At 50.8% G+C, this 21,840-nt stretch overlaps 1 protein-coding gene across 4 annotated transcripts in view; it reads right to left on the reverse strand.

Annotated features, from left to right (window-relative positions):
• tbkbp1 (TBK1 binding protein 1) overlaps positions 1-19,275 on the reverse strand; it is a 41,095-nt gene extending 21,820 nt beyond the window's left edge. For 2 of the 4 annotated variants that reach the window (XM_069185608.1, XM_069185605.1), the window contains exons 1-6: positions 18,470-19,275; positions 7,988-8,041; positions 4,591-4,831; positions 3,818-3,943; positions 3,086-3,190; positions 2,127-2,277 (exon numbers count right to left, since the gene is read on the reverse strand). In XM_069185608.1, the coding sequence (XP_069041709.1) occupies positions 2,127-2,277; positions 3,086-3,190; positions 3,818-3,943; positions 4,591-4,831; positions 7,988-8,034 (670 nt within the window). In that variant the 5' untranslated portion in view covers positions 8,035-8,041; positions 18,470-19,275. The remainder of the gene's footprint in view (positions 1-2,126; positions 2,278-3,085; positions 3,191-3,817; positions 3,944-4,590; positions 4,832-7,987; positions 8,042-18,469) is intronic. The other 2 variants (XM_069185606.1, XM_069185607.1) reach the window with 2 other exon arrangements.
• Between the last annotated feature and the right edge of the window lie 2,565 nt (positions 19,276-21,840).

The following is a 21,840-nucleotide window of genomic DNA, read 5'->3' on the forward strand; positions in this document are numbered from 1 at the left end:
TGCAGCTGCAATAGTTCACAGAAAAGAGATCGACCTTATTATTCCCAAAGGGCATTGTTTTTAAATGGTATATTCTGGAAAACCACAATCCTGCAAGAGTTGCAGCATGAAACTCTTAAAGTGCTTAGAGACTTAAATCAGAAACACTTTAACTGGGTAAACTGTTTAGTTTTGTTTTTTTCATTTTTGGAGCTTAGCTAGAACTTCACAGTGCTAGGGTGAGATATCCAGCCATTTTCTAACCACTATTTCCAGACCGGGGTCTCAGGTGAGCCAGAGCCTATTCTGGCAAGCAACTGGCACAAGGTAAGGGAGGGAGAGACATAACTGACCAAACTGAACACACCTTTGCCAGACTTTTGCCTTGAAACAAGTAAGATAGATCCCTGTATTGGCCATATACAATTTCTTGTATTAGGAATTTGTCTTGTCGCAGACCCCAGCTCGCTCGCCATGAGACACAGACAGGGAGAGAAGCTTGGGGTCAGAGCGCAGGGTCAGCCATTTATACAGCACCCCTGGAGCAGTTGGGGTTAAGGGGCCTTGCTCAGGGGCCCAATGGAGTAGGATTCCTCTGGCCGGCCACGCGATTCGAACCAACCAGCAGTCTTCCAGCCACAGGCGCAGATCCTTAGCCATAGAGCCACTGCACCACCCCAATTGTAACCCAAAATGTAAAATGTAACCCAATTTTGACCAAACTGGCTTTGAATGCCCGGACTTTAGTTACACTGCATGTCTGGTTTTCTATTTCCCTCTGGCCAGAAAAAATGCAGCCTTTGAAAGAGTGTTTAATGCAAGAGAGCTGAGGAGGTACAGGGCTGCATTATGATGTGCTGTTTCTATACCCATCCTGCACTAATAAGCCAGTGTTGCTTGAAAAACCGAAGACCAAATTCTTAGATTAAAAAAAGAAATGATGGGAACTCTCAACCCAGCTAACAAGTACTGGAGAGATTTATACATGAAGAGGTACGGGTTCACTTAATAATATTAGGGAGGACTATTCATTTTCGGGACGAGACGCTGGAGTTATTCGTGAGCATCGGAACACTGTGCCGCACTGACTGTCTCCCCCCAGCATTCAAGAGCAGGCCTGCGGGGATACAGAACAACTATGAAGTTCAGAGGAGTTACTCCTTCGAATCCATCTGCGCCTCGGCTGACATTTAGAGGAGAACAAACCACAGGAGCTGTGTTTGTTCTGTCAACAGCTGCTGCTCAGGGCTCTTTCTGCTCGGCGCTATAGTGCCTTGTGTTCACAAAGAGAAACGCATGCGGGGGTGTAGCGCAACAGTACAGCCAGAACCCCTGTGTAGGAAAAGGTCAGCTCGAAACAGGAGCACTGCAGCTTGCAGAGGCATATCTATGGGGAAACCGTGCGGGTTTGCTGTTGGTGCAGAGGATGAGCAGCCTGCTCTCCTTGGTCACTTTCTCTATCTTCTGGTTGCCCCGACAGGGGAACTTCACAGAGTCAGTGCTGGTGGGAATGGGAAAATATCCCCTAACTCCCCCCACCACTGCAAAGGGACGAAGGGACATCCTCAAGAGGTGCCAGGAACCTGGTATACCCAGTGAAAACCTACACAAACCTCAGGTCCTCTGGTGAGAACACGCAAACTCCACACAGACAGCACACCAGGCTGGAATCAAACCCCAAGCCCTGAAGCAGTGCAGGTAGCAGTGCTGACCACCAAGCAGCCCACAGCTCAGCACCACAGACAGAAAGCGTGGTGGGAGCTGTCCATTCCCTGACACCAGAACCAGCTCGGCCTGATTAAACATGGACCTCAACCTGATGCAGAAAGCCAGATGATTCCTAAAGCATAAGGGCAATGGTTATGTTTTACAGTGAAGCCGTGTGAGCATGTTGTGTCAATGTTTTTTAGCATGGCCAAGGAATAAGCGTGAGCTAAATGTTTGCTTCCCCTGAGAAGACACTCTGCTTTATTTCCCCCTTCGGAACAGAGGCTTTTGAAGAGTCTGGTCTCTGGGCTGGGGTTACGATGCCCAGATTGTGCCAGCAGGCAGGCAGAGAGACAGAAGGAGCTGGTGAGCAGGCAGAGAGCGAGAGAGGCCCGGACAGCCAGGCAGGGGAAGGGGATAAGGGGCTTAGCCAGACTCACAGTGCGAGATGTCGGGGCTGGCGTGCAGCTGCAGGTATTGCACCTCCTTGCTGTGCAGCTGGGAGTTGAGCTTCTGCAGAGAGCCGTCCCGCTGCCTCAGCGCCGCCTCCAGGCCGCGGATCCGCTCCACGTGCTTCTCCGCCAGCGTGGTCTGGGGGCAGAGACAGAGAAGCACAGCCCCAGTGAGCAAGCCCTTCCCTGCTCTCCCTCTCCCACCATCTCCAGGACCGAACACTGCACAGCACCCAGGCAGATCTGCTGGAGGAACGGCACATGACAGACCACTCTGCATCTGTGCCTGCCTCCAGGGACTTCTGAAAGAGGCTCCACATTTATGCACAGGAAGCCAAAAAAAAACAGCAGTGCAGAGCCAAGTACAAAGAACGACAACTGTTCAGCATCTTTGTTGAATCCGATGCTTGGGAATCCTTCAAAAGGCAGCTGAACAGGACTGTGGGATCCAGCAGCTGCTGGGAATGAATTTTCTTTTTTGATCATGAGACAGCAAGGATTTGGATATGGCCAGTCCGGGACACACAACCAGAAAGCAGGCAATTCTCCGGGGAGGCCCCAGTCTCCGGAGGTTATCACAGTGCAGCTGGTCCAGAATGACCATGCACTCCAGGCCTTCAGTGGGGGATTATTTAAGGCAGCTGGAGCCCTAGAGGGCCACAGTCTGGCAAGGTCTATAGGTCTCTTTAATCAATCCTCTAGAACTTAGAAAAGGGTTTAAAATAATGCAATTAACCAATTACGTGGTCAGAAACAGTTGAGCAAAACTGACTCAGAGGTACTTCTTATACCTGCTCAGCTGCAGGGTTGGCCTCTATTCCATCTCTTTCCAGCTGTTTGACTCTCACTCACCTGTTCCGTGAATACACCTCGCCTTCCAGACACAGGACAGCTCTCTCCCTGCTGTCCTAGCCCACGGTGGACAGCCGTGCTGCCCCCCCACTCACCATCTTGTCCAGGTCCCTCTGCAGGTTGCTCTTCTCCATGTGGATCTTCTCGTAGGCCTGGATGACGTCCTCCAGCTGCTCCTCGCGCTCCTTGCTCTTCTGGAGCTGGGGACGGGGGCGGGCGAGGGGGGTGAGCGAGGGCAGAGAAGGGGGACACGAGCAAGGGGGTCCAGGAGAGACAGGGAGCAAGAGAGAGAGAGAGACGGGGGTGAAAAGGCATGGGGGCAGAGACCGGTGGGGACGTGAGAAAGGAGAGAAACGGAGCTGAGAAACAGCCTGAGAGAAAGAGAGAGCACGCAGAGATTGAGGCGGAGCCACATTTTGCATGTGTGTGAGATGAGATGGAGTGAGATTCAGTGCAATTACCACCAGCATGCTGAGAGCTCTGCAGGTCTGTTACATTACAGTGGAGCATGTGGATTCCCTCTGTGCTTAATTGATTAATTGACCTTCAATTAGGTAATCAAACTGCCTGTAATAGCTCAGAGGTGAAGCAGCTTTCCAATTTACGTCACGGCAAATGCATTTAGTGCGAGACATCTGGGTTCAGATGACTGGCGCCGGGACTGAGCTCAGATGAAATCAGCCGGCGAGCTGCAGATTCCTAAAGCGCCAGGAGATGGCGGATTTTCCCGACCGTCGCCCTGGGCTCGCTGGCCAGCAGGGCCGATGTCCTGCGACTGACCCGGTCCATCGGGCCCGGGCCTGAGCGCTGAGCTCTCACCCTCTCACCTCGTGCGTCAGCTGGTTGACCTGTCGCTGCAGGCTGCCGTTCTCCGACTGCAGCAGAGCCGTCTCCTTGGATTCGAAGGAGCAGTAGGAGTTCCTCTCCTCTCCGAAGTCGCTGATGGTGGGGAACTGGGGAACAGGAGGCAGGCTGTGAGTCCAGCTGACACAGGGCTGCTTTCCTCCTTTGCGTTCGACTTCTCCAAGCTGGGTTTTGACCCTCCCCTTTGCACTCAATGCCATGCATCTCAGCACTAACTGCTTGCCACTTAGAAAACCACAAACGGACCACGTTTTCATAAATGACAAGAACACTCATGGAACGACAAACACTAAAAATTCCACTCAATACATCTGGACTGATAGAAATAATAACATTCAATCCTGCAGGCCCACTCCTTTTACGCAATTCGCCGCACTGTGAAATTTTTGTGGGGGTGCGAACTCGAGTATTTCAATGCTCACATTATTGATGAATCAGCTCCCGCAACCCAGCATGCTTGACCTTCAATATCCATCTGCGTTGCTTACATGCATTTTCATATTGAGCAGTTTATTTTAGTTAGATGTGCATCAGGGACAGCTTTCCAACAGGAGATGGATAGTACTCGGTGAGCTAACTTGAGTTGTGCACCGTGTGAAGCCACTGGAGCTCTGTCTGTACCTGTATCTTACTAATACAGTAGAGCTGGCTGAGCAATATGGAATATGGAAGCCAACGTTTTCACTAACCCCTGACCCCTGCAGATCCCCCATGCGATCCCCGCCGACCCCCTGACCTTGATCTCGTAGATCTTGAGCTTCCTCTTCAGGCTGGAGTTCTCGCGCTCTAGGCCGGCCAGCCGGGTCTTGATGTCGTGGTAGGCCGTGATGAGGGCGAAGTGCGAGGCGGAGTACACGTCGTCGGGCAGGGGGGAGCCCGGCCAGCCCACCCGGCAGCCATCCTCCTTCAGCCCCTCGCCCCCCAGCAGTCCCATCTCGCCCCCGAACAAGGACTCCATCAGGGCCCTCACTGGCAGCCTGGGGACGGAGTGGGACAGTCACGCTCACGCACACACACAGAGACAGAGAGAGATCGCCGCGCAGAAGAAACAGATTCACACAGGCCTGCCTGGATCGGAGCTGTAAGAGCACTGCGATTAAATAATAACTTCCGCTTTCAAATTCAAAGTGCTCTTCCTTCTAGGCTACATTCTGAAAAAGCCTACATGTTCAACTGCAGGGTGGCCCGCGGTGCACAGGGAGTCTGATCTTTCTCCCGGAGGTCTCCGGAGAGCTGTGGGTTCCCTGTCCCACCCGCGGGTCTCCGGGCTTGTTTATCGCGACCGGGAAGTGGTTTAACGGCCAACGGGTCTCTGCACGGAGCAGCTTCTCCCAGGCAGGATCCGGGAGCTCTGGGAAGGCGCTCGCTAGAGGCAGGAGCTGCTCTGGCACATCGCCTCAGCAGGAAACTGCGTGGAAGATGCAGAGCTCCAGACCGAGATATATATAGCCTTTACCCGGTCCTCTGGGACAGACGCTCACTCAGAGAGAGCTCCACATGCTCACCAGCATCGAGGGCAACGGAGGTGAGGAAGAAAATGTTTTCTGCTTCATCAACCTCCCCCCACTGCTTGTGCACAAACCGGCCAGGTGCTCTTTACTTTACTGAGCTTTTACCACAGTACGTCGAAGGCAGAAGGGAGGGGCTGAGGGGAGCAGAGGGAGACCTACAGTAGTTGAAGCGCCAGTTGAGGAAAAAAAATCCCGTTTCCCAAAACCGCCTCGACGGCCCTTGTTCTGCCTAATCCCGCCGTGCTACACTGTACACCCCTCCGGACACAGCCTGGCTGTCCCTAGTAACCGGGGAGCAGCACGAAGGGCAGCGAACCCCCTAAAAACACAGGGAGCTGTAGTAAAACGCACACTGTAAAGCACAATGCATGCAATATGCTGTGGTAAGACCAAGTGAGAGGAGAAATAGGTCACAATCTTACCAGGGTAAATTTTGATGAGGGTGTTGCATTCAATAATCAGTCTAATTAAAATAATTAATAAAATAAATAAAGAGCAGAAAACGTGGTTGAAATATCTTGGCTTTCTGCTATCCCTCTAAGTATTTTGTGGTACAAACAATGGCCGTACTCTGAATGTAGATTTTTCTGTTCTTTTTTTACTGGGCTCCGGGATAAATACTCCCACACGCAGCAGTGCTGAAACGCTGCTGATCTCTGTATAGCTGCAGGCACTGGAAGGCATTTTACCAATCTAGCACTAGGAGCAGCAAAAGGTGGAAACGAGCCCAGCGTTCGTTACCCCCAGATTTGGAAATATTACTCTCTGAGGTCCTCATTTTGTCCGCTCACAGCTCTGTAAGACAACAGATGTCAGCTGAAAACTAGACGGGCCCTGCTGGCTCCCTAACACCTGATGTCGTCCTTCCTGTGGAGCGGCCGGGCCTGGGGCCAGCACTCAGCACAGTGACAGGGCAGGCAGCAGAGAGCATGCTGGGAATGTGCCACAGGACGGCATCTCTCATGTCAGGAGAGGAGGAGAAGCTTTGCAATGAGAGAGGATCCTGCTCTGCTTGGGAAAAGAGTAAAACGTTAAAACAAAGGACGCTTTGACTAAGCTCCCCTCCGCCTTTCCTTACGGGATATTTATGGAAAATCGGATTCACAGAAAATAAACGACTTAAACGAAAATCAACCGAACATCCGTGTACATTATGCTAATGCAATGCACGGTTCAATTGTATGAATAGGGATCGGCAGTAAGTACATGCACAGGTTTTCTAATCTTCTGTTGCATAACAGTGGTCTAATTCAGATGTCAAAGAGGCAGCCTCTTTCTCCACTTCCTTTCCCCCCCTGAGGTCACTGTCACTTCTGTAATTGGAGGAGACCCAGAGATTGCTTTCTGACCGGGACAGCGACCCGACAGTCACTGCACCTGTTTTCCCTGCAGGGGGCACTAAAGACAATGTAAATAGACCAGACGGCCAGAAACGGACTCTGGCTGAATCGTTAGGGAAGCTATTAACAAACTCATTAGGAGGCGCTTTGTTCTGCCAGTGCTGGGCAATGAGATGAATGCCTGTTGAGACAGGCCAGTCGTTTTCAGACAGCCCCTGCAGCTCCCGATTAGGATGGATCTGAGAGAGACCTGCCCACGCTCTTGTCCTGGTCTGGTCAGAAACTAGCGCCAGTGTGGAGAGGGCAGGATCAGCTGTTTTCACTCTTAACTTATCAATGCTAACATTGCATTCTCTCAGATCACTGTCTGAAAGTAGTAACTGGGTATGCATGGCAAGATCCATACTCATATGAAATCAGAGCATACACCCAAACCCAACCTAGACCCAGTCCAGGCCCAAAACCTCAGCTGACCCTAACCCTCCAGCACCCACCAGCATCCACCCACCCAACTTTATTCCTACATCCCACGCAAGTATTGTTCTGTATACCATGTTTATTAAATGAACGTTCGTAAGGTTGCTGCTGGAAGAGGTGTTAGTGGGGCCAGCAGGGGGCGCTCACCCTGCAGTCCATGTGGGTCCTAATGCCCCAGTATAGTGACGGGGACACTATACTGTAAACAGGCGCCGTCCTTCGGATGAGACGTAAAACCGAGGTCCTGACTCTCTGTGGTCATTAAAAATCCCAGGGCGCTTCTCGAAAAGAGTAGGGGTGTAACCCCGGGGTCCTGGCCAAATTTCCAATTGGCCCTTATTAATCATGGCCTCCTAATAATCCCCCTCTATGAATTGGCTACATTACTCTGCTCTCCTCCCCACTGATAGCTGATGTGTGGTGAGCGTTCTGGCGCACTATGGCTGCCGTCGCATCATCCAGGTGGATGCTGCACATTGGTGGTGGTGGAGGGGAGTCCCCATTACCTGTAAAGCGCTTTGAGTGGAGTGTCCAGAAAAAGCGCTATATAAGTGTAAGCAATTATTATTATTATTATTATTATCCGTTTGAAGTACTGTGTACGATCAAGGCTAGTCATTACAGATCCCTGCGGCACAAGCGTTTGGAATCTCATTAAGCCCGCAATGGAGCTCGGAACGACTGGGGCCCGGCGGGAGATCAAAACAACCCGATCTCATCAAAAGGAACGACAACAAGCAGAGCATTCGTGAGGATGCAGCGCAGCAGCACCCCAGGTTGCGCGGCAGATACGGGAGACACTCACCCAGTTCTGTCAGCCTCCGGAAGGCCGCTACAGCGGAAACAGCTCATCGGGGCTCTGAGGGAAGAACCCCAGAGCGAGAGCATGAGAGCAGGCTGGGCCGAATCCGGCTGAGCACAGGCGCACACAAGAGACCCAGACAAGTCTGCCACAGCAGGTCCAGAGAGATGGAGACACAGGAGAGATGTCAAGAGGCTGGAGCACAGAGTGCGAACACTCTGAGGCCTCTACAGGCCGACTGTGCAGGGCTACTCTAGGTCACAGTGAGGCCAGCTAAAACGACAGGGAAACTATGGGAAGGGCACAGTGACGCACACGACGCAGTATGGTAAAGCATGAAAGAGTGCAGCAAAGTAAACGCAGTAAATCTGTGGGGAAAAGAGAAGATTGCAGATTTAAAATCTCACAGGGAGAGCATGTTTCCAGTTCCTCACATCAAAAAGCTGTACCTGTGCTCCTGAACCAGGATTTGTGCTTCGTGCTTTCATTCCAACTGAGCTCCCAGTTCTGTAATTCCCCCCTTCATTGCACTAATAATGTGATTAAACCGAGTTCTTTCGTAGTCATTTCTTAAAACATGGCCTTTCAACCACAGTGTGGCACCCTATCGGATATGCACACACAACCCCTGCTGCCACAAAAAGCATCCATCTTCCTCATGCTAGCCAGGTGTGCATAACTTTATCAGTCCAAGCAATGCATAAATTCATTTCACTTTTATCTCATCTGTTGCTTTGAGGAGAGGCGCCCCAGCCCCTCACAACTGGTTCAAAACCAAAACATGGCTCTTAATGCAGTGCTGATGACCGTGCGTGTGCTGATCCATGGCTTAGGTTAACAAAACCAGTGAAGTGTCCGTGTCTGACTAGGTTTCCAAGGTCTGATCAAAGTGTCCCAAGTGTCGAACCCATGCAGCTGTATGGACGGGCTTTTCAGAGCAGTAGGAGCTGATACGCGTGTTGAAGTCCTGGGGTCTCCTTACAGCCATGCATGAAAGGCGAGGCTATGCAGGGTGCTCAGCGAGTGGGTGGTGTTCACCTGAAGAGGAGTGACTATAAAAAAGTGGCAATCAATCCATAAATATCTCGTTTTATTCCTTCCCTGCACGCTAAACCGCATAACAGCTCTTCAGGCTCCGCGCAGGGTCTATTGTCTCCCTTCTCCATCATTCTCGCCCGCGACACCCACAGACGCAAGGCTCTCCTTGGAAACGTTGTCCCCCCTCTCTACCGCAAAGCATGAATCACCGGCCCTTCTGCAGAGATTAACCCCCGGCACGCTGGAGCAGGACTGCCCTGCAGCGCTCCGTGGCCAAGCGACACGGAAACTCCGCCGCCCCCTCCGGCCCGCCGGCGACCGGCTGCTGTGGTACATCTCAGAGACACAGGGCCGCGCCGGAAAACGTTACAGACAGTCCCTTTCTGACAGCGGACATCTGTGGGGAGGAAGCAAACAGGACACTTGCTTCGGGCACACAAAACACCCACTTGTACAGCAGGGTCCTGTCTGACTGCAGTCCAGCAATCTTGAGTCTTCACGGCGGGGTCCAGCTCGTCAGTATATCACCGCCCAGAGGAGAGACAGAGATAATCACCTCCTCCTGGTGCCCTGCCTCCTCGTTCTCACCACCGGCACGCAAACATTACAAACGCGCTGTGAGACGCCTCTACTACTGAGGTTTTGCAAACGTTTTGGGCAAGTAAAGATGGTCGAAATTTCTTAAAACCGGCAACAGCGGTCATAAAGAAACACAACCCTCCCCACCCCACCACCACCCCAGAGAAGGGAATTATTTGAACTCTGTATGTCTGTGTCACGTGGCAGCCTCATTTATTAATGCCAAACAGCACTTACAGTCAGCCAGGCTGACAGACTCTAGCACTGCAGTCTCAAGTCCCTCAATTGAAAAAATTGTATTAAACGGTGACCGTCTTGATACACAACCACTCCAGCCTGACTGATACTACTCCAGACAGATGTAGCCAGGGTTTATTCACATCTGAGAAGTATACAATGGTGGAGAGAGAAACATTTGAGCCAAACACGTCTCGATTAATGAAGAATCTTATTTCCCTTTCATGTGTAAGAGAACCTGCAAGAATGCTCAGGAATGACTATAATCCATCCAAGAACATTCAGAAAAAAAAGACCCAGTAAATGACATACATGTTAGGCATCTGCATATTTTGGAGCAGGGCGCAATTTCAATTCAATAAGAAGAATGAATACACAGTAAAAATAAATGATAAATATTGTCTGATGGAGGAATGGAATGCACAGAAGCCCTGTTCTCTGTGAGAAAGCATGGCTTGTCCTTGCCAAGGACATTTTCGAGGGCAGGAAAGAGGGAGGAGAAGGAAGGAGAGGGGGGAGGGGGATGGGAAGAGAGGAGAAGAGGAGGAGGGCGCGGAGAGAGAGAGAGGAAGGGTCAGATTAGGAAAGGAAGGAAGAGCTGGAGTAAGATCTCGCCATGGAGGAGCAACAGCTGTCCTAATCCCAAATTGGAGAGACTCGGAGAGCGAGTCATTTTGACACACTGCAGAGCCCAGCCAGGGGGGCGACGCACTGACTTCCACACAATCAGGAGCGGAGACACAGGCAAACACAGGGCACACTGGCGAGGAAGCAGACCAAAGAGCTCAAAGACAGGAAGGGAGGGACAGACATGGACGACAGCAGCAGCAGGTGGGCACGTGTGCATTCCGAGGTGGCAGTGGACTCAGCGCAGACCCGGCCACCTGGAGCCCAGCTTGGCTGGCACACTGTCGATGCCTATTGCTGTGAGAGAGGACTCAGCCTCACGGCTGTCGCAGCACAATCCCTAAGTAAACAACACTGTTTGAGCAATTTGTTCAGTGCTGGCCCTTCCAAGAAACGGCATCTCAAGGAGGAGACAAGGTGAATTGAGGATTCAGTGGCCTAACCTTTCAACATGAGCAATGCCAACTGGCTACCAGGGTCTTCGAGAGCCTGATCAAATGAAATTATCCTTCGCTTTGCCAGCTTCAGATTGCCAGCTCTCCCCCCTCCCCCCAGACAAGGGGAGCAAGGCAGACAAACAAGAAATCACTACTCTCGATACTGCAAATCCTCCAAAAACTGCTAACACCTCTACTCTTTATTACAGCTAGAAATACCAAAGTTGCTTCTGCTGCTCCTGCCATTTCTCCTCTGACAATACTACTACAACACTGACATGTGTTCTATCTCAGTGTCGTAGGCATTTTCTCTGCCCGTTTCACTTCATCCCGAGTTTTAGACTCAAGCTGCAGATTTGCACCCCCTGACTGATGGCTTCCATCTGAGAGCGTCATCCAGCATTGTGACAGGAGATTCCAAGCCGTGACGGGCAGGTGGACAAGCTGGAAGTATTTCAGCACCAAGGACAGAGGCGCTGGGACAGAGCACGCAGAGCAGCTATCTGATGTTGCTCCAAGGTACTGGAAGTTTATTCTATAAAAAAAAAAAGATTCCTCTGCTTTCTCTCTCTCTTTCTCTGATCGCTGACTCAAGAGGGAAGCAAGGCGGTTTCACTGCTTGTGGTGACCGGGAGTTTCTAAGCCGGTCAGGCCAGGCTCAGGGCACATTCTTGCTCTGGTTGCAGATAGGTCACAAGCAGTGCTTTTCAACTTTGTTTGCACCCCCACTCTGGAATTGAGACCGCCAGTCCTGCACGGTGAGCAGGACGAGAGGCAGACAGGCTCCTCCAACCCGTCCCCTTGAGTGCCGTTGGTCTTTCTGGAGCACTGCAGCCTCTTCCATCAGTGCCTGACAGGAGGGCAGCAACAGCACAAGCCTTCCTGCAGTCAGGAGGCTTTGTCACGGAGATCCAAGACGTCCCCGGGCAAACTTATCCCAAACCTAAACTTTGAGTGATCCCTCGGGAACAATCAGACCTAGTCTCGAACCCACAACATCTGGGCTGATAGATCACGGAGAGCCCTTACTGGCTCTCACTTTTCAAACTGAATTCAATTCACTTCGTTTTGTCTAAGCTCAACTCAGACCAGTCAGGCTAGCAAACTGTTTCCCCGAACTGCCCCACAAGGGTAACGTTCAGGCAATGAAATTATAATTTCCGCCCGATGTATAAACACCATTGGATTCGGCTCAAGGCTACCTGTTCTAGGTTAAGAGCAAGAGCTAAAAAAAAAAGCATATCCCACGATCAGATTCCAAATGTGCTGCTCCTTCAGAAACTGATGACTAGTGCAAGTTTACAAAACGGCACCAAACCGCAATGTAACCCACGATGATGAGTATTGTGTTATTATGTAAGACAGCTGCGCTATTGGAAAACTAATAGGAACTGGATGCAATGACAGGGCTGGTGTCAACAATAAGAGGGCTGGTCAGCTCAGTAGCACTGTCCAATGCAGCTGGCTGGCACACTGAGGCTGAGCTGCTCCAGATATTCTCAGCTGTACCTGGGCAAGAAAAGTGCAGGACATGTAGGTAACCTCCTTTTTCAGCCCCCAGCATGTCCCCGTGAATCCCCGAGCACAGAGGAGTACCTTCTGTCTGGCGTGTGGCTCTTCCGACGGGTGCTGCCCTCCCTCCAACTCCCCTGTCCTGCCCTCCCCCCGAGAGATCTGGACACCTGCTGTGTTAGTGAGCAGCCTGAGTCATGAGAAAGCATAGCTCCCTTAACCCCTTGGGTCCGGCCTCCAAGTTAGATCGAGATTTTTTATATCTCTGGTATTTTCAATCAGTGTTTCATGTTCAGAACGTGCATGCATGCCGAAAAAAAAATGAGAATGGTTTGAACAAAACTAGAATGGTTGCCATTCTGCAAGCTGTAGTTTTTTTGGCACAGGTTCGGGAAACTAGAACTCTGGACCTCTGCACTCTGTTGTTTGTCAAAGACCAGAGGGGTGATGGAGAGATATGGAGCCCTGTAGCCCAGGCTCACGGGACAGAAGCAGGGTGCTTTGCACAAACCCTCGCACACCCAAGATCTTTACACATCTAGTGAGGAGAGCAGGAGCTCCTAGTGGATCTTTGTGACTCCTGGTTTGGCCCCTTAGGCCAGTGTAGAGCCCAAGTTGGACAGCAGGCTTAAACTGCCATCCCAGGTGCTTTCTCCTGGCATGGATGATGTTATAAGACTTGGGAAAGCAGGGAAAGCCATCGTGTAACAGTTCATCATACACAGTGACTCCTACTGCATCAGAAGCCTCAAGCCCAGCAGCAGAATGAGACACAGAGGTGAAAAGCAAAGTAGGATCACGCACTTGAAGCTCAGCACTGACTTGGCAAGCTCACAATACAACCCTTACTGATGCATGCTCATCTTCTAATGCATCTCTTAACACAATCTGTCATGATCGTTTGCTAGGCAGTTCCTTCACATTTTTTTCCAGCAACAATGATAAATGAGTTTGCATTTTTCCAGATAGTACCAGGCACACAAAAATGCACAGCAACAGAAAATGCCCATGCAGTGTTACGATCACAGCGAGAATAAATAATTTCTATTACTGGCTTAGTCATTTTGTCACAGGCACAAAGGAGCACATTCCAGATTTTCTGGGAGAACATTCAGCATCTCTCAGAAGAAAAAACAACAGGCCACCTCTCTCTATGCAATCCCATGCCTTCGCTTGGAAATCAAGCACAGCACACTGCCCCGAGAACTGGCTCATGAATATTCACACTGGCAAAATAACATTCCGCACCAACACTCACACAAGCCCCACGCTGGAGTGCATCAGACAGATAGCCCTTGATTGTCCAGAGCTTTAAGTGGCTTGCATAATAGTACAAAGTCTAATCCAGCACAGCTTAAAATTTGGGAGAAAATAAAGAAAAGGTGAAATTAGTTTGACCTTTTACATTAAGCACTGAAAAGCATACGCCTTTGCTAAATGCTTTCTGGTGGCTGACGAAAGCATTGCCCGGGCATCTGCAACAGGAGAGGCCAAGACAGGTTCTATGGCCAGATGGAACACCTTAAGGTACGGTTTCTCTTAAGTGTCTCCTGAGTTGAAAGATGCACAGTGATCCTTTGCATATTGAGGTCATTATCCAAGTTAAGGGAAAAAGGATCCATAGGTAGTTCTATGTTGCCTCAGGTCATTTAGATGACCTGGGCCTGGTCCACCAGATGAGACGGAGAATCCTGGTGTTGGAATAAGCTACCCCAGCCATGATGTTGCTGAAGCCAGCACCCGGGTTTTGTTCAAGAAAAGGGCGGATGAGATCTTTGGATCAGTTACCTCCTAGCAACCAGGCAAGCTAGTCTCTTCTCATTTGTAACGCTTCTTGTGTTCTTACATCTTCGTGGGTAGAGTCAAAACCTCACTGGCTCTTCTGTCTCAGGAGGCAGGTCAGGCTGAAGAGCCACACCTCTTAGGCTTGTGGCCAGCAGACTCTTCCCTCTCTCAGGAGACGACAGGAAATGGCCAGTGGACAAGCTTCATGCAAGTCCCTGGACAGAACGGCAGGAGAGGTTGCCCAGTCTCCTCAGGGGTGAAATGGTTCAGTCTCGAAAAGAGAAAAGAGGGAGGAGGGAAATCCTTTTTACTCAGGGCTCTGGAGCTCTCTGGCCTCTCAAAGCAAATGGAGGAGGAGGCCAGGGCATCCAACAGGAATCAGAACAGAATCAATTATATCATCTGGTCCAGGAAATAATCTGAAAAAGAGCATCAGAAATTGCAGGGATCTTCAAAACCACACAATCCCAATGCTGTGGAGGCAGCTGGTAATAAAACTGCGTTTTCCTGAAGATGTGCCTAAAATGGACCTTTTCACAAGAGCGCACAAGACACTGCCACACTCCTTTCGGTCTGGCTTGGCACCGCTGCTGCTTTGAGCTCTGCTAGGTTAAGGTATCCCTTCATTATTCAGGATAATCTTGTTGTTTGCGCATTCAGCCAGAGCAGAGCCCTTTTAGCGGTGAATGATTTAAGTGGCAACATGAAAACTTTTGTTCTGTGTTTGCGGCTGTCCACCCTGTCGGGCCATCATCCCTGCTGCGGCGGCCCTCATCCATGCTCCGATGTCTTTCCCATGGGACAGCTAATGGCCGTCTAATTGGCCATTTTTCATTGGCCGTCCCACAGTTCCGTGCTGCTTTGTCATTGGGCTCTTACTCCGCATCCTGGTTTATACAGGTAACTCCACACTTTGTCCATGGTAATCCATAATTTTGGTCCAGTGGTTCACAACATCTCCCAGCCTCCCTCAAAGTCTCTACACATATCGGCTTGAGATTTATAGCGTTGTCTGATCCAACAACATTGGTTGGAATAATTGAGCTTGTAACAGATCCTTGAATTAAGACAAAACGCAGTGTTTGTGTAGGCGAGACAGTAAGTTATAGAGCATTACATGGCTCATGTAATATTCATAGCCTTCCTCCGACTCCTGCCCTGCTTTGTTAATTAAAGATCCAAGAGGAAGTCTGATTTCAAGCAAAAATCACAACCGAGACAAGCTTGCTACTGCACCTCTGGTTAGCTAGTACGACAGAGGCCAAAAAACATGCATCATTGGCCATTGACGGTGTTCCCAGAGTGCCTTGCTCCATGCACGGGCCTCTGGGAACTGTGCTGACGTTTCTCCACCTGGGAGGTGTCTCGTTAGGCATGGCGCTGCCCTGCTGGAGAGGAGCTGTCAGCTGCTGCCACGGATTCGCGATGGACCCCCCCCACCCCTGCCGCGCGACGTCGACAGCCTCCTCGCGCTTGTAAACGGGGGCAAACCGAGAGGCAGGGGCAAACCGGGGCCACCACGTCAGGGCTGTCCAGAAACACAGGCCCCGACTCAAATCTGCCACGGCTCATTCGCTTGCTGGTTCCGTTCGGCCATGAATGACTCTGCTCTCACGGAGAACCCGGAGGTTCACTGTCAGAGAGAAAGATGCCACCACGATTGGACCCTGCATGGTTGATACGGGCTTCCTGATGCTAAGCTGGAAGTTGCCTTGTAAAGACCACATCTCGTAAGTAAGAAAATTCCAGCTTTTCATTAGGAACAAAGCAAACGTTCCAATCGGGCAACTTGTTAGTTCAGCTGTGGCTTCAGTGAAGCTGTGGAGCTGCGATGAAACAAGCAGGCGTGTAGGCTTTTGGAGCCCAGAATTAGTGTACATGACACAGAGGTAAGAACTCGTCAAATGACAAATTACTGGGTCCTCCACCAGGGCCAGCAGTCCAGCCCCATAGTTCACCCCATCTTCAAGGCCACTCCGCTGAGACTAATGCACTACTCCCCACCTCGGGGTGCCCTCTGCCCAGCACCACCCGTACCCTCACTGCAACGTTGCTGAAGAGGCTCCCTGCTAAGTCAGGGAAGATGGGATAAAGTCCCTCAGACTTCCAATATTCAACAGCCTTTCCCCCGAGTGCTTCTTCCACACAACAGGAGATCTTGAAAGTGCAGTAAACCGACGACTAGCGTAGTGTGATCTCAAAGACCGGCTTGAAAACGCGCCGTCTGCGTTCCTTCCTTGGAGACCAAGTTAATCCTGGAGGATTCTTGAGGAGCTGCTGCTTTTGTGTTGACTCCTGCTCTGCTCCAGTGTTTCACATTCTAAAGCCCTCCTTCCAGGTGGGCTCAGCAGCTAATCACAAAAAGAGCACACTGCCAGACTGCAGATAGTACTGAACCACTCCCAGCAGAGTCGTGCTGAAGTCCAACAGCATGAAACTGGCTCTACCGCTGAGAGACCAGTGTGTAAGATCACTGCACAGCTGTATACTGGCACTACCGCTGAGAGACCAGTGTGTAAGATCACTGCACAGCTGTATACTGGCACTACCGCTGAGAGACCAGTGTGTAAGATCACTGCACAGCTGTATACTGGCACTACCGCTGAGAGACCAGTGTGTAAGATCACTGCACAGCTGTATACTGGCACTACCGCTGAGAGACCAGTGTGTAAGATCACTGCACAGCTGTATACTGGCACTACCGCTGAGAGACCAGTGTGTAAGATCACTGCACAGCTGTATACTGGCACTACCGCTGAGAGACCAGTGTGTAAGATCACTGCACAGCTGTATACTGGCACTACCGCTGAGAGACCAGTGTGTAAGATCACTGCACAGCTGTATACTGGCACTACCGCTGAGAGGCCAGTGTGTAAGATCACTGCACAGCTGTATACTGGCACTACCGCTGAGAGACCAGTGTGTAAGATCACTGCACAGCTGTATACTGGCACTACCGCTGAGAGGCCAGTGTGTAAGATCACTGCACAGCTGTATACTGGCACTACCGCTGAGAGGCCAGTGTGTAAGATCACTGCACAGCTCTATACTGGCACTACTGCTGGGAAACCAGTGTACAAAATACAGATTAGAAAAGTTGTCTAGCTGATAATAACAAGTTGTCGACAAAGCAGTACATAACTACAAGCCCGTTAGCCGAGCACGATCTTTTACAGCAGCAGGACAGAGCGAGAGAGCACGTCAGCCGACCCCAGCTCTCTGGGTTAAAGAGAGGCGGTTGTGTTCGCTGTTCCCCGGCTAATGGACCGAGCTGACGTGTTGAATCGATCAACGAGCAATTAATTACTTACTGTCTGGTTGCCAGCAGGGTAACATTATGGAACTGGGGACAGTGTACAGATACGCATCGTGTACATATCCGACACGTCCACGCGTTTTCATTAGAACTGCGCTCGACGCGGAGTATTAATACAGATTTTCCCCCAGTTATCATTAATAGAAATGACCGTACACAATAGAAACTCGCCACGGACAAAGGCTATAGTCGAAATCGATTTCTCATTTTATAAAAGACGGCATTGGCCGTGCAATTAGATCACACAACGTTTCTTCTGATGAAGAGCACCCTTTTAATTTATATCTAAAAATGAAAAAGACAACCATCTCGAATGGAAATCACTTACTGCACGTCTTGCGATACTTTGGTAGCTATTAATCAGGTTATTACAAGCGTACTAGAATCAGATATTATATATATGACTAAAGAACACGCCGATTCGCCCATCAGGAATTGAAGACACTGAAGCCTGTTTAGCCAAAGTTTTCGTTATTTCTGTCGGCTGGCACAGAAACTCACTCGCTAACCGCAAGCGTCGCCTTTAAGCGATCACCTCAGCTTTTTCCAAAACTGAGACCGATAGACTGGCTATTTCCCACGTAAAAAAAAAAGACGCGTTTATCACCGCCGTCCAAACTGTCTCCCTCCCTTGAGCAGTGTAAGAATGGCGTGTAAGAATACAGAGTGATTTTTATTCCGGTCCCAGCGCACAGCCCCCTAATAGGATCCGGTATTTTCCGTACCGATGTTATGCATTTGTACTGCCACGAGTAAAACATGGCTGTAGTGTAGAGACGGGGAGCATTTCTTATCTTGCTTGGGGTGGGGGGGGGAAGAGAAACCAAGCATCGGTTCTAACGGTAACGATGTGTCTTATTATTCCTATAAGCGTCTTTTGTCTCCCGCGACCCCGTCCCACTCCTGACAGGACAAGTCATGCTCACATGAACGCAAAACCGAGAGGATACTCACGTTCTGCCATCGAGCTGTCCACCTCCTCCTCCTCCTCCTTCTCTTCCCCCCCACCCAGCGAAGCGCTCACGGCCACGGGATGAAAGCCGTCCTCAGCCCCTGTTCGCTCGGCGGCTGTGCGGCAGAGGCAGGCGGGCAGCTCGCTCGCTCGCTCGCTCCCTCCGACTGGCTGGCTGGCGGTACTCCCGTCCACAACTCCTCTCTCCAGCGGCGCAGGCTGGGGGCGAGATCAGGAGGGTCCGCTGGCTGATGGGCGTGGAATCGGACGGGACGAGAGTGGTGGGGGGGGGCGGCGCGGCGGATGGCGACCTCCGGAAAAAGGCTCGTGGTCGAGAGGCAGCGCACACCTTCTCCACCAGCCCCTGCGCGTAGGCTACAAAACAGGGAAATAAATAAATCAAAACAGCTCGTCTGTTTCCTAGCCCACTTACGTATGGCATTGCATAACTTCCTGAGCACCAATGCCGGCGACGGAGAAAACAGTTGGGAGGGGGGAAAGGCGCTATATAGCTACGTCCTGGGGTGAGCGGCGCTCTGAAACGAAACTCAAGATGTTGGTCTTAATCAAACCCCATTGTTTGCCAAGACTGTCCTTTTTCTGCGGGTGCGGTTCAAGTTGTGAATCCCTTCATCGGCAGATTTAGACTAACTTTCATCTTGGGGACCCGGCAGAGGTCTAGGGCCGGATATCAAAGAGGCGCACGATGACGACAGCGGTGACCGACCGTCGGTTCCTCCGCTAGACCCCAGGTCTCTCCCGCTAGAAACGAAAAAGAAAGAGAGGCGGCAGAGTGTGACTGCTTCGGGCACCCGGGAGGAGGAAACGTCACGAGTGGGCCGAGCAAACGTTTCGTGAAGACGCTGTGTGAGTAACCTAGGGGTTTACAGGACAGACTGAAGACAGGAGAGCCTCGGACGCACGTCACTCTAGCGGACGAAACCCACCCCGATACAATCCATGTGAATAAAAAGCCTGCTTTTTAAAAATAAAAGACCATTAATGCAAACACTGCGCTTTAAGTTATTTTTTTATATATTGACTTAAAAAATGCGAAAAGTATGTTGTTGGTTTTTTTTTTAAATGATCTTTAGCAGGAGCGCGCTCTGAACGTGTGGGTAGAAGAACGAGGAGGACCGATTCGCTACTGCAGATAGCTGGAAAACTGAAGAGGGACACTGAATATCTTTTTTTTTAAATGTATTGCTGACTCTCTGTGGTCATTAAATATCCCAGGGTGTTTCTCGAGAAGAGTAGGGGTGTCACCCCAGTGTCCTGGCCAAATTTCCTCCTGGCCTTTACCAATCATGGCTTCCTAATAACCCCCGTCTCTGAACTGGCTTCATCACTCTGCTCTCCTCCCCACTGAGAGCTGGTGTGTGGGGAGTGGACTGGAGCATCATCCAGGTGGGTATGAAACAATTGTTGTGGAGGGGATCCCCATGACCTGTAAAGCACTTTGAGTGTCCAGAAAAGTGCTATATAAGTGTGAGGAATTCTTCTTCTTATTATTATTATTACAGCATGATGCAAACAAAACCCTTGGCATTAACAACATAAAACAAGGGGGTAAATGGCACATTCTTGTGAACTTTATTTAGGGTGAAAGGACGAATGAATGAGTTTCTTAACATGCAGGTAAGGAGCATTGCTGGAAAGCTCTGTGAAGGAGAAGGAAGTCTCTCCTTTCGTGACATCTGCAGAGGCAGGCTTCTCTCCTCCTAACAACATAGCACGAAGGAAAGGAGAAGATTGCCCAGCCTGCAGCAAGACAAGACACCCCAGTGAGGCTGTCCTGTGTGACAATGACCCGAGTGACATTGACCTGTGTGACGCTGTCCTGCGTGACACTGTCCTCTGTGACTCTGTCCTGCGTGACACTGTCCTCTGTGACTCTGTCATGCGTGATGTTGTCCTGTGTGACGCTGTCCTCTGTGACTCTGTCCTGCGTGACACTGTCCTCTGTGACTCTGTCATGCGTGATGTTGTCCTGTGTGACGCTGTCCTCTGTGACTCTGTCCTGTGTGATGTTGTCCTGCGTGACGCTGTCCTCTGTGACGCTGTCCTGTGTGACTCTGTCCTGCGTGATGTTGTCCTGCGTGACGCTGTCCTCTGTGACTCTGTCCTGCATGATGTTGTCCTGCGTGACGCTGTCCTCTGTGACTCTGTCATGCATGATGTTGTCCTGCATGACGCTGTCCTCTGTGACTCTGTCCTGTATGATGTTGTCCTGCGTGACACTGTCCTCTGTGACTCTGTCATGCATGATGTTGTCCTGTGTGACGCTGTCCTCTGTGACTCTGTCCTGTGTGATGTTGTCCTGCGTGACACTGTCCTCTGTGACTCTGTCCTGTGTGACGCTGTCCTCTGTGACTCTGTCCTGCGTGACACTGTCCTCTGTGACTCTGTCCTGCGTGATGTTGTCCTGCATGACACTGTCCTCTGTGACTCTGTCCTGCATGATGTTGTCCTGCGTGACGCTGTCCTCTGTGACTCTGTCCTGCGTGATGTTGTCCTGTCAGGAGCCAGGCCCGCAGAGAGAGGTGGGAGCAGCTCAGCTTCCAGCCCGACTGGCAATAAAATAATAACAAGAAAAAAAAGGAGACAGAAGGAGACGAGCTGACACTAAATCAGTGCTAATTAAGGAGAGCTCACTGGGATGTGTAGGAGGGCAGTGGAGCGGGAGGCAGGCAGCACCTATCCCAGGTTTGAGAAAGGAATTCTTTTTCAGGAGGCAGAATTGCAACCCCCCAGTCCCACACAGACTGAACCCCCTTTGCCCTGTTCGCCTGCACAGACCTGACACCCCCACTGAGCCAGCAGTCAGCGGGGCAGGAAATTCTCCAAGGGGACCGCTTCCTGTTATCGAAGAGGACTGAACTCTGACAGTCTATTAAGAAGACAAATTAGATGAAGAGGAGAGTAATTCTGTTGAAGCCCCCCTCCTCCACGTCTCTCTAATGCCCTGTCCTCCTCCACATGTGCCGACAGCTGCTGGAAAGTGGAGCTTATCTTCTGCTGCTGGAATCGGAATCAGGAATGGCAACCTGGGAGGCTGAAGAGGAGAGCCAGGACTGAATTAAAAGCAGATGAAACAGGTAACCCGCCGCTTGTGGGAATGAATTAATTTTGTCAAATATGTCCTTAGTTTATTTCAGAAATCTCTTCTGTTGCCTCAGTTCACAGATGTGTGTGTAAAGCCAGCAGCTCTATCACTCCGCAACTCACAGCTTGTAGCCCACTGCAGCTCGGCAGGTGTGAGGCTGGTCAGTACCTGGATGGGAGACTCCTGGGAAAGCTGAGGCTGCTGCTGGAAGAGGTGTTAGTGGGACCAGCAGGGGGCGCTCTCACCCTGTGGTCCATGTGGGTCCTA

Source organism: Lepisosteus oculatus, chromosome 28 (genome assembly GCF_040954835.1).
Source record: "Lepisosteus oculatus isolate fLepOcu1 chromosome 28, fLepOcu1.hap2, whole genome shotgun sequence".
Classification (NCBI taxonomy): domain Eukaryota; kingdom Metazoa; phylum Chordata; class Actinopteri; order Semionotiformes; family Lepisosteidae; genus Lepisosteus; species Lepisosteus oculatus.